This window comes from Scardinius erythrophthalmus (assembly GCF_964197995.2).
Source record: "Scardinius erythrophthalmus genome assembly, chromosome: 9".
NCBI lineage: Eukaryota > Metazoa > Chordata > Actinopteri > Cypriniformes > Leuciscidae > Scardinius > Scardinius erythrophthalmus.
Genome location: NC_138229.1, coordinates 28,878,653 through 28,896,965, shown reverse-complemented (window position 1 = coordinate 28,896,965; position 18,313 = coordinate 28,878,653). Strand labels below are relative to the sequence as shown.

The window sequence follows — 18,313 nt, the reverse complement described above, 5'->3', positions numbered from 1 at the left end:
ATATAAACTCGGTTAAATACTATGCATTTTAGACCTCATTTATTGTAACATTAATAATTATAATATTTATTATTATTATTAGACAGCCATACAGATGAGATAGATAAATAGATAGATAGATAGACAGACAGACAGACAGACAGATAGATGTTGATAGATGTTTTGTACTTGTTTTCTCATCTCGTAGATTTAAAAGGCTCTGCTCCTTTAAGGGTGGATCAGTAGTTGAAGAGGAAATAGGAAGTCAGTCCATAACATTTAGCACAAAGATCTAAAAACAAAAGGCGTTTGCGAGTGATGGCAGGAATAAAAGGTAAAGTTAAAACGCAACTCTTGATATGATCCCAAAACCACACCGATCATTTTACGAGTGCATTCTGCTTTCGATCGCAATCAGCTAAAAAGTCTTGTAAACTCTGAGTTTAAACTACCGATTGTTACATGAATCGTTGCATCAAAGTAAAGATATAATTGCAAATGGTGTCGAATGATTAAATAAAGTATATTAGGTGTCATGTTGCTTTAGGGTAAAGTTGTCAACTAGTTTTACGTAGGTTTACTTTTACTTTAGGAACTTGCTTTTACTGTTGTGCTCCAGTCTTTTTTCGATTCAGTAATTAACCAATGAAAAAGAACTTAAGAAATTATCTTATACATTTTAAAAATTACAGAATTTATTTATTTACAGTCTATTTACTTAAAGTACGTCATGTCTGCAGTTGCGAGCTATTGCCGCAAGGAGGCAACAAATACACGTAATGTTTTCAAAGCCTTGGCCTTGACTTATCTGAGTTATTATTCCTTTCAGCTCTTGTTGCGTTGTCCTTCAGTGGTGCACTTGGACTGACCCTTCTCCTGTTGGGATGTGCACTGCAACAATTTGGGTAGGTCCATGTTTTTGCCATCTGTAAGGATTTTTACTTGAAGTGCAGAAATTCAAGAAACTAACTTGTGCTTCTTTCCTCACAGACAGTACTGGCCCATGTTTGTCCTAATGTTCTACATTCTGTCACCTATACCAAATTTAATAGCCAAGAGGCATGCAGATGACACAGAATCAAGCAATGCATGCAGGGAGCTTGCATACTTCTTAACCACTGGAATCGTGGTGTCGGCTTATGGGCTCCCCATTGTGCTAGCAAGAAAATCTGTGGTGAGTACACAATATATGTATCTTTTTTATTCGAAAATCAAAAATTTTGACTGGGTGGGTGATATGGAGCCTATACATATAGAACAAAAACATATCCATGTCACATTTAACCTAATAAAATAACACACAAAACGAAATAATTCTATTTTTAGGACCATTATTTTATTTAGTATTTATATCTATAAGTATTTATTTCTTTTTTATAAACCAGTTCATTCTAGGTCTCGAATCTGATCAGCATTCAGCGCTCATGTATTCCTTTGGGAATTTGCCATTGGCTCTTACTTAGATAGTTTAAACATGAGGTATAGTTCATTTTGGGTATTTCTGTTATGTTCTATAACTAGCTCTGCGTTTGTACTTTTGATTGAACTGTTTGCTTGTTTATTTCCTACTGTACAAACTTCTAATACTTTTATAATGACTGATATTGTTTACTTATATATTATTTTTCAATAAATATTATTTTATAGAAATAACATGCTGTATTTGGTATTGAGAAGGGTCCATTAGTGATTGTAATTTCGACTTCAGTTAAAGTTACATTATTGCACCATTAGATGGCAGCAAAGACTTTTACATCGAAAGGAAGTTAAACGTACAATATGTAATTTTTAACCTCTTACAATAACAAAGGCGTAGTTTGATGACGCAACATTTGCTAAGAATTATGGATCTTGTCGTCAACGTCAAGCCGACCGCTTTGCGGCAAGCTTTTTAAAAGCGAGGCATATTTCCTGCCCCCCAGTGGCCTTTATGAGTCTAAAAAAAGTAAACAAACTGAAAAAATAAAACCAAAGTTTTTTTTTAGATAATGTAATCTTGTTAAAACGGATTTCATAAAATTGGTATTGAAAAAAGTATCGTACAGGAACCGGGATCAAAGTCAAGGTACCAATTTTGAAATTTTTTTTTAACTATACCCATCCCTAGTATTGACATAGTTGGGGGACTTTAACACATTTTCTAACAGTTCTTGAGTAGTACTGAGACAGAGCATAAAAGTAAACTTAATGGCAGTTAGGGACCCTCTCTCTGTTATTCGCTAGAACTGTAGGAATGGGCAACCATCAGCCGATAAGAGCTACTTGGCAAGGTGTGTAGGATTGCGCCAGGGTGCTCTGCCCTCTCAGTAGCCCTCCAGTTCACATTGGAGGTTATAGTCAGGCGACTTGATGTCGACTATCTCCACAGGACACCCAATCCTGGGTAATAATTATACACAGTATACGCATTAAGAAATCACAAACTTTTATTTTCGATGCGATTAATCGTTTCACAGCCCTACCTCGGTGTGAAGAACATTGCTATGTTTTTAGCTAGAGCATAAAGTCGAGAGAACAATTTCTCTCCTGAGGCCTCTCCTGGTCCTGTGGACAGGATGCTTTATGTTGTACCTCCTTGGAGTAGGTTGCACCTTTGAACTAATGGCTGAGGGTCCGGGTAGCAGTTGGAGTAGTAGCCTTGTGGACTGCGTACTAGACTTGTAGTCAAGACCGCCTAAACCGAGACCAAGACACTACCAAGACCAGAGGGTATCGAGACCAAGACCAAGACAGACCAAGTCAAGACCAAGTTGAGACCAAGACCGAGACCAAGTCGAGACCGGAGGGAAAAAAAATACAGACTAGTGTTGAAGCTAAGCAATAACTTGTATGAATTCAAGAACAGCAGCATACTAGGGTTCAGCTGCAGTTTACATTCAATACATATTAGACGGTATTACTTCAACTACACAGGCAGAACAATACAGAGACAGACCATGTCATGTGTGTGACTGTGAGCTCACTGTAAATGTTTTTGCAGACTGGGTGAGATCAACTATGTGTAGCAATTGCATGACGGCTGTGACTGCACTATTAGAGGATTGAGACTCCCTTAACTTTTGTGTACTGTGGAGGACTGACATGACTGGTACTGACTGGTTCATCTGACAAAACACCTCCAACACCATCTTGCTCCTCCAACAACTGTCTAAATAATGAGAAATATGTAACCAATTGAAATTATACTTAATGTGTAGATGAAATCGTAACATCAAATTAAGGATACACAATTATAAACTTGGATTAGGCCTAATGTTTAGTCAACACAACAGAGATATGCAGATGATATTTAAAAGACCATTTATTTAGTCTAACACCATCTTAAATACAATACTGTAATCAAACAACACACACACACACACACACACACACACAGATATCAAAGACACAAATTCATCTAAGCAAATGCCTGCCTATCTTTGCCGATTTCAGAGCCTACAAATGAATCCATTCTGCAACTTTTAAATACATAATTACATTTTTAAAAACGAAATTATAGGCTTAAGTGGAGGATCCGAAAGTTGGTCGTTTTGTCGCTATGGTTACACATACACACACACACACACCGTTGGCGGTGCGCTCAAAGTCATCTGTCAGTTGTGCAGTTATTCAAAATCTCCTGAATGAAGTTAAAACCCATCATGTCACTGATATGTGTTTTTTAAATCAAGTGATCAAAGTGCTCGTTGCCGCTGCGATCAGTGGCGCGGATAAAGTGTTTTCTCGTGTGGCTCGCGCACACGCCGCACTGTCTTCACTCGGACGCGCGCTTCAATCCGTTCCGTTGCGGATAATAATTATGTTGCATTATCGAACGTTGTGTCGTCATTGATATTGTAGTATTGTATTGCTAAATCCCCCGACCACTATGTCGGTCTGAGACAGCGAGACCTAGACAAGACCGAGAGGTCCGAGACCAAGACAAGACCAAAGACCGTCAAGGCCGTGACAAGACCGAGACCACGTAAAAGTGGTCTCGAGACCAAGACCGGTCTCGAGACATACATCACTACTGCGTACTGACAACCGTGCACACGGCGACCCGAGTTCAAGTCTCGGCAGAGATTGAGCTAAGAACGTAACCTCAGGCTATCTAGTTCTTGGTCATGGGTGCGCTATATGGTAATGCTTTGTCTACAGCTTAGCTTATTGTGCAGTTTACATTCACAGTGAGCAGGCATTAGTTCAGTATGGTGTAGTGGGTATTTTGTTCCCATTGTGTCAACTCCATGATGCAGTGTAGAATTCCACTTCAATAGCAATCGTCTCGGGTTATGACTGTAACCATGGTTCCCTGAAAAGTGGAACGAGACACTGCGTCGCATTGCCATACTTCCGGCATGCCTGTACGTCTTCCTTCAGACAATGGAAGTTGATGACTTCCTTTCTAGGCGCCCTTATGTACCCTGCCTGCGCACCTGTGACGTTACCCGACCGCGGTAGCCAATCAAGATCGGCATGTAGCACACGTGCTTCAGACACCGGTTCGCAAGGAGCGATCCCATAACTCCATGATGCAGTGTCTCGTTCCCCTTCTCAGAAAACCATGGTTACAGTTGTAACCTGAGATGTTAACTACATTAGTTAACATGAAGAATACTTATAAAGCATTTATTAATCTTAGTTAATGGTAATTTCAACTTTTAATAGGCCTACATCATTCAAATCAAAAGTTGATATAAGTTTTTAATATTATTAAATGGACCTGAGCTAACATGAACTAACAATAAACAGTTTTATATTTATTAACTAACGCTAACAAAGATGAATAAATATTGTAATAAATGTATTGCTCAATGTTAATTTTAGTTAATGCAGTAACAAATGGGACCTTTTTGTTAAATGTTCCTTTAATTTCTATATTTATTTAGAAAAATATTTTTATTTTAATACAAATTTTAATCAATTAATATTATTACAGATGAAGAAGAATGAGGATGTTTTTGAATTATAGTGCTGAAAATAAAGTGCAACAGTCGGGTTTCGGAAGTAAATAATCCACTCATTTTCTCCAAAGGAAAATTATTTTGAACTTGGTATTTGGTATGGTATTTGCTTCTGCTGAAGACGTCAAGCCCGCATTATTTCAGCTTATAAAAAAAAAAAAAAAAAATCATGTTTAACAGCAAAATTACTGGTGAAAAACGACATTAACTATGATGCAATACAGAAAATTACACCAATCAGAGTCGAAAAAGCAACATGTTTCAAAATAGCTTTTTAGCTCCGCCCACTCACATAATGCACTGTGAATTATGTTATCCACTCGGTCTTAAATCTTTGTATATGTAATAAACCTAAAATATTATATATTGGTTATTGCGAGATATATATATATATCTCAACCTCTGTAAATGATTAGTTTTATATATTTCTCCATTTTTTTTTTTATTTGACCATGCTGTTCATAATGCTTCATGCTATTCTAGTTCTTTCCAAGTACACAATCTTTGTCTTTTTGTCCAAATTTCAAAAACTTTTTTGCTTCAAATCAAAGGTTTTTTTTGTGTTTCACCTCACTGCACGTTTGAGATTCCACAAGAACCAATGAGGTTCATTCTCGTGTTACGCTGCACGTTTGAGCTTCAGCAAGAACCAGTGAGGTTCATTCTTGTGTTACGCAACACGTTTGAGCTTTATCAAGAACCAGTGAGGTTCATTCTTGTGTTACGCTGCACGTTTGAGCTTTCGCAAGAACCAGTGAGGTTCATTCTTGTGTTGCGCAGCACATTTGAGCTTTCGCAAGAACCAAAATTCATTCTTGTGTTACGCAGCACATTTGAGCTTCATCAAGAACCAGTGAGGTTCATTCTCGTGTTACGCAGGACGTTTGAGCTTCATCAAGAACCAGTGAGGTTCATTCTCGTGTTACGCAGCACGTTTGAGCTCCATCAAGAACCAGTGAGGTTCATTCTCGTGTTACGCAGGACGTTTGAGCTTCATCAAGAACCAGTGAGGTTCATTCTCGTGTTACGCAGCACGTTTGAGCTTTCGCAAGAACCAAAGTTCATTCTTGTGTTACGCAGCACATTTGAGCTTCATCAAGAACCAGTGAGGTTCATTCTCGTGTTACGCAGCACGTTTGAGCTCCATCAAGAACCAGTGAGGTTCATTCTCGTGTTACGCAGCACGTTTGAGCTTTCGCAAGAACCAGTGAGGTTCATTCTCGTGTTACGCAGGACGTTTGAGCTTCATCAAGAACCAGTGAGGTTCATTCTCGTGTTACGCAGCACGTTTGAGCTTCATCAAGAACCAGTGAGGTTCATTCTCGTGTTACGCAGCACGTTTGAGCTCCATCAAGAACCAGTGAGGTTCATTCTTGTGTTACGCAGCACGTTTGAGCTCCATCAAGAACCAGTGAGGTTCATTCTCGTGTTACGCAGCACGTTTGAGCTTCATCAAGAACCAGTGAGGTTCATTCTCGTGTTACGCAGCACGTTTGAGCTCCATCAAGAACCAGTGAGGTTCATTCTTGTGTTACGCAGGACGTTTGAGCTTTCGCAAGAACCAAAGTTCATTCTTGTGTTACGCAGCACATTTGAGCTTCATCAAGAACCAGTGATGTTTATTCTTGTGTTACTCAGCACATTTGAGCTTTCGCAAGAACCAATGTTCATTCTTGTGTTACGCAACGCGTTTGAGCTTTCGCAAGAACCAATGTTCATTCTTGTGTTACGCAGTGCATTTGAGCTTCTGCAAGAACCAGTGATGTTCATTCTTGTGTTACGCAGCGCATTTGAGCTTTCGCAAGAACCAATGTTCATTCTTGTGTTACGCAGTGCATTTGAGCTTCTGCAAGAACCAGTGATGTTCATTCTTGTGTTACGCAGCGCATTTGAGCTTTCGCAAGAACCAATGTTCATTCTTGTGTTACGCAGTGCATTTGAGCTTCCGCAAGAACCAGTGATGTTCATTCTTGTGTTACGCAACGCGTTTGAGCTTTCGCAAGAACCAATGTTCATTCTTGTTACGCAGTGCATTTGAGCTTCTGCAAGAACCAGTGATGTTTATTCTTGTTACGCAGCACATTTGAGCTTTCGCAAGAACCAATGTTCATTCTTGTGTTACGCAGCACGTTTGAGCTTCATCAAGAACCAATGTTCATTCTTGTGTTACGCAGCGCATTTGAGCTTTCGCAAGAACCAATGTTCATTCTTGTGTTACGCAACGCGTTTGAGCTTTCACAAGAACCAATGTTCATTCTTGTGTTACGCAACGCGTTTGAGCTTTCGCAAGAACCAATGTTCATTCTTGTCACGCAACGCGTTTGAGCTTTCGCAAGAACCAATGTTCATTCTTGTTACGCAGTGCATTTGAGCTTCTGCAAGAACCAGTGATGTTCATTCTTGTGTTACGCAGCGCATTTGAGCTTTCGCAAGAACCAATGTTCATTCTTGTGTTACGCAGTGCATTTGAGCTTCCGCAAGAACCAGTGATGTTCATTCTTTTGTTACGCAACGCGTTTGAGCTTTCGCAAGAACCAATGTTCATTCTTGTTACGCAGTGCATTTGAGCTTCTGCAAGAACCAGTGATGTTTATTCTTGTTACGCAGCACATTTGAGCTTTCGCAAGAACCAATGTTCATTCTTGTGTTACGCAGCACGTTTGAGCTTCATCAAGAACCAATGTTCATTCTTGTGTTACGCAGCGCATTTGAGCTTTCGCAAGAACCAATGTTCATTCTTGTGTTACGCAACGCGTTTGAGCTTTCACAAGAACCAATGTTCATTCTTGTGTTACGCAACGCGTTTGAGCTTTCGCAAGAACCAATGTTCATTCTTGTCACGCAACGCGTTTGAGCTTTCGCAAGAACCAATGTTAATACTTGTTACGCAACACGTTTGAGCTTCATCAAGAACCAATGTTCATTCTTGTGTTACGCAGCACGTTTGAGCTTCATCAAGAACCAATGTTCATTCTTGTTACGCAGTGCATTTGAGCTTCCGCAAGAACCAGTGATGTTCATTCTTGTGTTACGCAGCACGTTTGAGCTTTCGCAAGAACCAATGTTCATTCTTGTGTTACGCAGTGCATTTGAGCTTCCGCAAGAAACAGTGATGTTCATTCTCGTGTTACGCAGCACGTTTGAGCTTCATCAAGAACCAATGTTCATTCTTGTGTTACGCAGCACGTTTGAGCTTTCGCAAGAACCAATGTTCATTCTTGTTACGCAACGCGTTTGAGCTTTCGCAAGAACCAATGTTCATTCTTGTGTTACGCAATGCGTTTGAGCTTTCGCAAGAACCAATGTTCATTCTTGTTACGCAACGCGTTTGAGCTTCATCAAGAACCAATGTTCATTCTTGTGTTACGCAGCGCATTTGAGCTTTCGCAAGAACCAATGTTCATTCTTGTGTTACGCAACGCGTTTGAGCTTTCACAAGAACCAATGTTCATTCTTGTGTTACGCAACGCGTTTGAGCTTTCGCAAGAACCAATGTTCATTCTTGTTACGCAACGCGTTTGAGCTTTCGCAAGAACCAATGTTAATACTTGTTACGCAACACGTTTGAGCTTCATCAAGAACCAATGTTCATTCTTGTGTTACGCAACACGTTTGAGCTTCATCAAGAACCAATGTTCATTCTTGTTACGCAGTGCATTTGAGCTTCCGCAAGAACCAGTGATGTTCATTCTTGTGTTACGCAGCACGTTTGAGCTTCATCAAGAACCAATGTTCATTCTTGTTACGCAGTGCATTTGAGCTTCCGCAAGAACCAGTGATGTTCATTCTTGTGTTACGCAGCACGTTTGAGCTTTCGCAAGAACCAATGTTCATTCTTGTGTTACGCAGTGCATTTGAGCTTCCGCAAGAAACAGTGATGTTCATTCTCGTGTTACGCAGCACGTTTGAGCTTCATCAAGAACCAATGTTCATTCTTGTGTTACGCAGCACGTTTGAGCTTTCGCAAGAACCAATGTTCATTCTTGTTACGCAACGCGTTTGAGCTTTCGCAAGAACCAATGTTCATTCTTGTGTTACGCAATGCGTTTGAGCTTTCGCAAGAACCAATGTTCATTCTTGTTACGCAACGCGTTTGAGCTTCATCAAGAACCAATGTTCATTCTTGTGTTACGCAGTGCATTTGAGCTTCATCAAGAACCAATGTTCATTCTTGTTACGCAACGCGTTTGAGCTTTCGCAAGAACCAATGTTCATTCTTGTGTTACGCAACGCGTTTGAGCTTCATCAAGAACCAATGTTCATTCTTGTGTTACGCAACACGTTTGAGCTTCATCAAGAACCAATGTTTATTCTTGTGTTACGCAGCACATTTGAGCTTTCGCAAGAACCAGTGATGTTCATTCTTGTTACGCAGCACGTTTGAGCTTTCGCAAGAACCAATGTTCATTCTTGTGTTACGCAGCACGTTTGAGCTTTCGCAAGAACCAATGTTCATTCTTGTGTTACGCAGCGCATTTGAGCTTTCGCAAGAACCAGTGATGTTCATTCTTGTGTTACGCAGCACGTTTGAGCTTTCGCAAGAACCAATGTTCATTCTTGTTACGCAGCACGTTTGAGCTTTCGCAAGAACCAATGTTCATTCTTGTGTTACACAGCACGTTTGAGCTTTCGCAAGAACCAATGTTCATTCTTGTGTTACGCAGCACATTTGAGCTTTCGCAAGAACTAATGTTCATTCTTGTGTTACGCAGCACATTTGAGCTTCCGCAAGAACCAATGTTCTATCTTGTGTTACGCAGCACATTTAAGCTTTCGCAAGAACCACTGATGTTCATTCTTGTGTTACGCAGCACGTTTGAGCTTTCGCAAGAACCAATGTTCATTCTTGTTACACAGCACGTTTGAGCTTTTGCAAGAACCAATGTTCATTCTTGTGTTACGCAGCACGTTTGAGCTTTCGCAAGAACCAATGTTCATTCTTGTGTTACGCAGTGCATTTGAGCTTCCGCAAGAACCAATGTTCATTCTTGTGTTACGCAACGCGTTTGAGCTTTCGCAAGAACCACTGATGTTCATTCTTGTGTTACGCAACGCGTTTGAGCTTTCGCAAGAACCAATGTTCATTCTTGTGTTACGCAACACGTTTGAGCTTCATCAAGAACCAATGTTTATTCTTGTGTTACGCAACACGTTTGAGCTTCATCAAGAACCAATGTTTATTCTTGTGTTACGCAGCACGTTTGAGCTTTCGCAAGAACCAATGTTCATTCTTGTGTTACGCAGCGCATTTGAGCTTTCGCAAGAACCACTGATGTTCATTCTTGTTACGCAGCACGTTTGAGCTTTCGCAAGAACCAATGTTCATTCTTGTTTTACGCAGCACGTTTGAGCTTCATCAAGAACCAATGTTCATTCTTGTGTTACGCAACGCGTTTGAGCTTTCGCAAGAACCAATGTTCATTCTTGTGATACGCAACGCGTTTGAGCTTTCGCAAGAACCAATGTTCATTCTTGTGTTACGCAGCACGTTTGAGCTTCATCAAGAACCAATGTTCATTCTTGTGTTACGCAACGCGTTTGAGCTTTCGCAAGAACCAATGTTCATTCTTGTGATACGCAACGCGTTTGAGCTTTCGCAAGAACCAATGTTCATTCTTGTGTTACGCAACGCGTTTGAGCTTCATCAAGAACCAATGTTTATTCTTGTGTTGCGCAGCACATTTGAGCTTTCGCAAGAACCAATGTTCATTCTTGTTACGCAGTGCATTTGAGCTTCATCAAGAACCAATGTTCATTCTTGTGTTACGCAGCACGTTTGAGCTTCATCAATAACCAATGTTCATTCTTGTGTTATGCAGCACGTTTGAGCTTCCGCAAGAACCAATGTTCATTCTTGTGTTACGCAGCACGTTTGAGCTTCAGCAAGAACAGTGATGTTCATTCTCGTGTTACGCAGCACGTTTGAGCTTCCGCAAGAACCAATGTTCATTCTTGTGTTACGCAGTGCATTTGAGCTTCCGCAAGAACAGTGATGTTCATTCTCGTGTTACGCAGCACGTTTGAGCTTCATCAAGAACCAATGTTTATTCTTGTGTTACGCAGCGCATTTGAGCTTTCGCAAGAACCAATGTTCATTCTTGTGTTACGCAGCACGTTTGAGCTTCCGCAAGAACCAATGTTTATTCTTGTGTTACGCAACGCGTTTGAGCTTTCGCAAGAACCAATGTTCATTCTTGTGTTACGCAGCACGTTTGAGCTTCTGCAAGAACCAATGTTTATTCTTGTGTTACGCAGCACGTTTGAGCTTTTGCTAGAACCAATGTTCATTCGTGTTACGCAGCACGTTTGAGCTTTCGCAAGAACCAATGTTCATTCTTGTGTTACGCAGCACGTTTGAGCTTCCGTAAGAACCAGTGATGTTCATTCTTGTGTTACGCAGCACGTTTGAGCTTCATCAAGAACCAATGTTCATTCTTGTGTTACGCAGCACGTTTGAGCTTCATCAAGAACCAATGTTCATTCTTGTGTTACGCAGCACATTTGAGCTACCGCAAGAACCAGTGATGTTCATTCTTGTTACGCAGCACGTTTGAGCTTCAGCAAGAACACATGCATTGATGAATATTTATTTGTGAATAAAAGCCTATATTCAATCTGTTTATCATATAAAGGATTGTGTCTCTTCAGAAAATTTGGACTAAACCGCCTGAATCACATTAATTAGTTTTACAATCTATTTATGAACTTTTGGAAGCGTCAAAATGGTAGTTGCATAGACTGTGAATGGAGGGACAGAAATCTCTCAGATTTCATCAAAAATATATTAATTTGTGTTCCGAAAATTAACGAAAGTCTTGCGGGTACATGAGGGTGAGTAATTAATGGCAGAATTTTGGGTGAACCTATCCCTTTATTGGTTTTAAATTTAATTATTTCTTGCTTGTTCATATAATAATATCTCCGATGTTATTGCAATAATTCAGATTTTGTACAAGAGGGAAAAACCTCTAAATGTTCCAATATCACTGTGGAGGCGCAAATTAAATTTCATTCAATTTTTGTTCAGATTGCATTTTGTGCTCACATGTCCACAAAATGATTTAAAAGCATACACAGGCAGAATATGCTTTCTAAAGCAGCGAATGGGTTTTACCAGATAGTACACTGTGTCACCATGAATGAAACTAATGTCTCTCTTCCTCTTCAGATCCAGTGGGGCGCCTGTGGCCTGGTAATAGGAGGTAATAGTGTCATTTTTCTGACCATTCTGGGTTTCTTCCTGACATTCGGCCGTGGAGATGACTTCAGCTGGGAACAGTGGTAAAACCCACCAGGATGAAGTACATCACTACACTATAAGTTATGAAACTTGACATAGTTTCCAATGGTAATGCTAATGAACCCAGGCCTTGACAGAGACCGTGTCCATTGCTTTGTTTTACTCTCGGTCACATCTGCTCTGCTCTGTTACTCTGCTTCTGCCTTTTCATTTGCATACATGTCAGCATATGCATGACTCTATATATACAATGATTTGCTTCAAAAAACTTAAATATGAAGTTGCACAAAAAAATCATTTTTTTCGCATCTTGAATTGTTAGTACTTACCTACCTTGATTAAATTATTAATGATGATCCTTTGCTCTACCAATTTTAACAGTTATGAAGCGTAATTAATTGACTAACAATGCCACTGTCACCTTAAGAGTTAAAGCCACACTTTGTGTTTGAAAACAGAAGCACTGTAACCATGGCAGTCAACTGAGTGTTTTTGCTGTTGCCTTTGTTTTTGTGTGTGTGTGTGTGTGTTTTTGCAATGCCACTAATGTCAATTATGAATTGGACCCATTAAGCTTTAACCTTCTTGAACTTGTAAATGTTTACATCCGTTTACCAAAGCTGACATTTTCCTGCTGTTCTGTTCCTTCATTCCTTGTTTACATCCACAAGTTTGTAGAAAAAGGAAGAAAATGTGTGCAGAACACAATCATAAACAGCCATCCACTGATTATAGAATGTTCTTTCATTTATTACAGTTAGTCTTTTTATTAGAACAGCATGATGCATGCCATTCCAGAAACATTTTCTTTATAACTGACATAATTCCACACCAAATCTTATGAAACACTATGACATGATTATGTAATTCAATAGGCTATGTAGTAAATGCAATCTTTGAGATCCAATTTCACCTTAAAGGCATGGTGTTCAGGTTCACACTACTGGTGTTGTCATTAATATTTTATAAAGGATTATGGATCATATGGTTTTCATTTTGTTTAAAATCTTTCTGGTTTGAGGTTAGACTCTCAATTTTCATTGAATCACATGTTTTGATATACATTTGTGACCTTTGATTCTGTTTAGCACTTTCAAACAGTATCCATTTGATTATATGAATTAAATACACTTGATTTTTTTCTCTCTTTTTTGTTGTCATCATTTTGTCTTTTTCAGTAACCAAATACCATTCCAGTAACCAATATACATAAATGGCATAACTGTTTATGTTCAAAATTACACTCATAACATATTATAGTCATAACAATGACTTCTGTCAATGTCAGGTGTGTAATAAATGTGCCAAGCTACTTACAGAGCAGAGGATGGGCGTTCAAAGGTTGTGACTACAGTATATAAGGACTGTTTTAAAGACGTTCACATAGCAATATAACATGTACGTGAGTGACAGCACAATGACAGATCTAGATTTACATCATACTCTTACATCTGGCTTAATTCCCAATGTTTGCTGCACATACTGCATGCCAAATGGAGAGAGTAAAGATGTTACATGCTAGATGGAGAACAAATGATTTCATATATGGAGGTGGCAACTATTGTAGGAGTTTGAGCAGAGACCAGCTGAGAACTCACTTGAAGCTTCAATAGGATAGGTATGAAAAATAAAGACTTTTTCTAGATTGTTGCACCTGTATGGTCTGTCAATATCAGTTGATTATCCTGAACATGTCAGGTTTTTTTTGGTAAAGTGAAAAGTTTAGGCGGTGGAGGTCTAGGTCTCCAGAATCTCAGTGCTTATTATAAACTTAAGTAATTTGGGCCGTATTTGTATAAAATGAATCGGCCTCCATTTTAATTTATAAGATCCTCCTTTTTCAAAGATGATCCTTTTTCATGCACTGTATGTTACAATGAAAACCTAATTTTCCTAATATTAATGTTTTGATTTTTAGTAAAAACATTTAAACATCCTTACAAACAAGATACATTTATTTGAGAAGCAACATTGTTTTCTTAAACTTAAATTAAGATTTACTTAAATAATTAAATAAAATTAAGTAATCTTTGGCAAAAAAAGAAATACGATTTGTCTTGTGTGTGTGTGTGTGTGTATATATATATATATCTATATATATATATATATATGCATAATATTGCTTGCATCTATTCTTAAAACTAGAGCACCCAATTTGCCAAATGAGTAAGAAAAGTACACACCATTTAAAAAGAATATTCTATATACAGTATCTAATATACACTCACCTAAAGGATTATTAGGAACACCATACTAATACTGTGTTTGACCCCCTTTCGCCTTCAGAACTGCCTTAATTCTATGTGGCATTGATTCAACAAGGTGCTGAAAGCATTCTTTAGAAATGTTGGCCCATATTGATAGGATAGCATCTTGCAGTTGATGGAGATTTGTGGGATGCACATCCAGGGCACGAAGCTCCCGTTCCACCACATCCCAAAGATGCTCTATTGGGTTGAGATCTGGTGAATGTGGGGACCATTTTAGTACAGTGAACTCATTGTCATGTTCAAGAAACCAATTTGAAATGATTCGAGCTTTGTGACATGGTGCATTATCCTGCTGGAAGTAGCCATCAGAGGATGGGTACATGGTGGTCATAAAGGGATGGACATGGTCAGAAACAATGCTCAGGTAGGCCGTGGCATTTAAACGATGCCCAATTGGCACTAAGGGGCCTAAAGTATGCCAAGAAAACATCCCCCACACCATTACACCACCACCACCAGCCTGCACAGTAGTAACAAGGCATGATGGATTCATGTTCTCATTCTGTTTACGCCAAATTCTGACTCTACCATCTGAATGTCTCAACAGAAATCGAGACTCATCAGACCAGGCACCATTTTTCCAGTCTTCAACTGTTCAATTTTGGTGAGCTTGTGCAAATTGTAGCCTCTTTTTCCTATTTTTTTAGTGGAGATGAGTGGTACCTGGTGGGGTCTTCTGCTGTTGTAGCCCATCCGCCTCAAGGTTGTGCGTGTTGTGGCTTCACAAATGCTTTGCTGCATACCTCGGTTGTAACGAGTGGTTATTTAAGTCAAAGTTGCTCTTCTATCAGCTTGAATCAGTCGGCCCATTCTCCTCTGACCTCTAGCATCAACAAGGCATTTTCGCCCACAGGACTGCCGCATACTGGATGTTTTTCCCTTTTCACACCATTCTTTGTAAACCCTAGAAATGGCTGCGCGTGAAAATCCCAGTAACTGAGGAGATTGTGAAATACTCAAACTGGCCCGTCTGGCACCAACAACCATGCCACGCTCAAAATTGCTTAAATCACCTTTCTTTCCCATTCTGACATTCAGTTTGGAGTTCAGGAGATTGTCTTGACCAGGACCACACCCCTAAATGCATTGAAGCAACTGCCATGTGATTGGTTGATTAGATAATTGCATTAATGAGAAATTGAACAGGTGTTCCTAATAATCCTTTAGGTGAGTGTAAATAAGCCATTTTGTCCTCATGTAACTTTGGCATCTGTGAACATAACCGTACTACGGAGCCCCTAAAGGGACATGGTGGTGGAAAAAATAAGAGATGGGGACAAAAAATAAGCCAATGCTTTTGTGGTTTCTCGCAAATGTTTTGCATCCCCCCCGAGAAACATTGCATTCACTCACAAACCTTTTCAGTTCTTTGCCAGGGAACCCAAAGTTTCTCGGGGGAATACAAAACTTTTGCCAGAGAATGCAAAAGCATTGAAATAGTTTTTTCTTCCCATCTCATATTTTTTCCATCACAATATCCCTTTAGGGGCTCCATACCATTCCTAATAGGTAGTTTGTACCAAAATAAATACAGTTCTGTCATGACAACTCTTGGAGTGTTTGGCATGGTAATGGATATGACAATGTTGATGTTTGGTCTTGGCAGAATATAGATCTACTGCTGCTGTTATTGCTGCTGCTGTGAGTAAGTAAGACATGCTGCTTCTGTACAAATTAGCATACATGAATTACCCGTAGAAGATCTATACAGGTGGAGCTGGAAAGGGTGGAGGGTTTTTGAAAGCACGCTGCTTTCATTTTATTAAGGTTGAGCATTTAGCTCATTGGCTACTGATACAGCAGGAATCAATCAGCTGTTCCCTATAGAGAATGATGTGATTACGAGTAGATTGAGTTAAGGACCTCTTAAGGCCCTTTCACACTGGATGCGTAACGAAAAAGCGAATAGTTCGTGTGCGAATAGTTCGCGTCAAAACCCATCACATGAGCCGCGTAAACACGGTCTCTATCTCTATCTTTGACGATTAGCTTTCTATCCCAAATGTAGTTTAGCCTGCTAGCCAACACAGCACAGGACTATACAACAACTAAAACTATCACACAACATACTCACAGTCGTGATAACCGAGTTGGTTGGCAATGCTACGCCACACAATCATTGTCCTTGTAGTATATGATTGGCTGAAGTCTTTTCCGTCACCGCAAAAGGAAAAAAAATCGACATCGAAACGAAAAAAAAAAGTCGGTTTTTTGCCGCAGCACATTCGCGTTCGGTGTGAAAGCACTCATTACACAAACAGCTGATCAAAAAATAAAACCATCGCGCGAATTATTCGTGCGTAAAAATCGCATCCAGTGTGAAAGGGCCTTTAGTCTGAGACATCTAGAATTTCATGACAGAACTTTGCATTAGTTTAAAAATTCAATAAGCAAATGAATACGTATTATTCAAAAACCAGTATTAGTAATTTTGACTATTTTTATGATAATTCTATGATGCTTTTGCATAATCTTTTTAACCTTGAAGGCATCACTCGATAGTGTCGATGGTAGACCACATTAGATGAACACTTAAAATATCCAGACTTATCTTTACTATGCAAAATCCCAGGCATACTGTAATGTATTGCAATGAAATGGCTAAAGTTCCAAAAATATTCAATACTTTAATGATGGAGGGATTAAATGGCACAGAAACCCAGGTTGAAGACAGGAAGACAGACCCATCCTGCTGAGTTGTGTGTTTCTCTGAGCGCTCCTCTTGTGCTCAGATTCAAATAAATAAATGAGTGGTCCGCAGACAGTGGCCCTAACGGTGCCACTCGGTAATGACCTCCCCTGGGGAGTTCTGCTCTATTTTTAAGCGTGATCAAAGCGGCCAGACTGAATGATGATTATTAAAGAGAAGGAAGACTGTCTTCAGAGGTGTCCTGAAGCAGATAAGAAACGTCTTGCAATACATTTGGGGCATATTTTCAAATAGTGATGCCTTAAAAATTATGTTCTAAATGGCACATATTCTACTTAAAGAGGGAAGTGGTATAGAAATGCTGCCGGGATTGTCAATCTGACAAGCATTTGAAATACAACAGCATCATTCATAAGAGATGCATGATGTTTACTTTCAGAAAATATCAATGAATAAGTGTAAGTAACTGGCAACTGCTAAGTCACTTCTTTCAGAGTTAGTTTTCATAAATGATAATGCTCATAATTTGGAGACACTGGAGAGATACAGGATAGTTCTTCTAAAAATGGCAGTTGTGGGTTAGGAAGGGCCCTCCAGTGGCCATGAATCTCATACCTCACAACCGTTGCCTGGAAACAGCCCGGTGATCCTCTGATATATTTATTTCATTCATTTACCAAATTTTACTCATTCTTTTTTTATTTAATTTTAGAATTACTCAACAGGTAACACTGGCCTTGTGCATGACATTGCAGATGGTTTGGTCGCGCTTTTTTCCCCTTGTAAGTTTAGTGATGTGTCTCAAGCACAACATATAAAGCAGCTTGGTGTACAGAGGCTGTATAGAGATGAATGCTCACATGACTGCGCGTTTTAATAGACACGGTTATGTCCTCGAATAGTCACTTTTAAGCTAATTTATTTTAATTTACAGTTTTTCTCAATCGCTTTGACTCAATTCTCAAATGCGATTTTTTTCTCTGAAAACAATAAGTTCAGATCTCTGTGTGATGGTGTAAGACATAATAGAATGTGTAAACATTAACAAGCAACTGTGAATTTTCAGTTTACATGTAACACATTTCTACAAAAATAAATGTGCTGTAAAAAAAAAAATGTTCGGTCGCACAGTCTTTAACTACTAGGCTATGTACTAACATTTAAATGAATCATCTGTTACAATGCACTTAATGTGTACCTGTTTTTGTACATTATACTTACATTTATG

At 39.3% G+C, this 18,313-nt stretch overlaps 1 protein-coding gene across 1 annotated transcript; it reads left to right on the top strand.

Annotated features, from left to right (window-relative positions):
* Positions 1 to 81: 81 nt before the first annotated feature.
* leprot (leptin receptor overlapping transcript) lies at positions 82 to 13,312 on the top strand. Its single transcript, XM_081374545.1, has 4 exons — positions 82 to 313; positions 809 to 884; positions 970 to 1,153; positions 12,094 to 13,312. Exons 1-4 carry the CDS (start codon positions 298 to 300, stop codon positions 12,208 to 12,210), a joined length of 393 nt encoding a protein of 130 aa, XP_081230671.1. The 5' UTR covers positions 82 to 297; the 3' UTR covers positions 12,211 to 13,312.
* Positions 13,313 to 18,313: the final 5,001 nt, after the last annotated feature.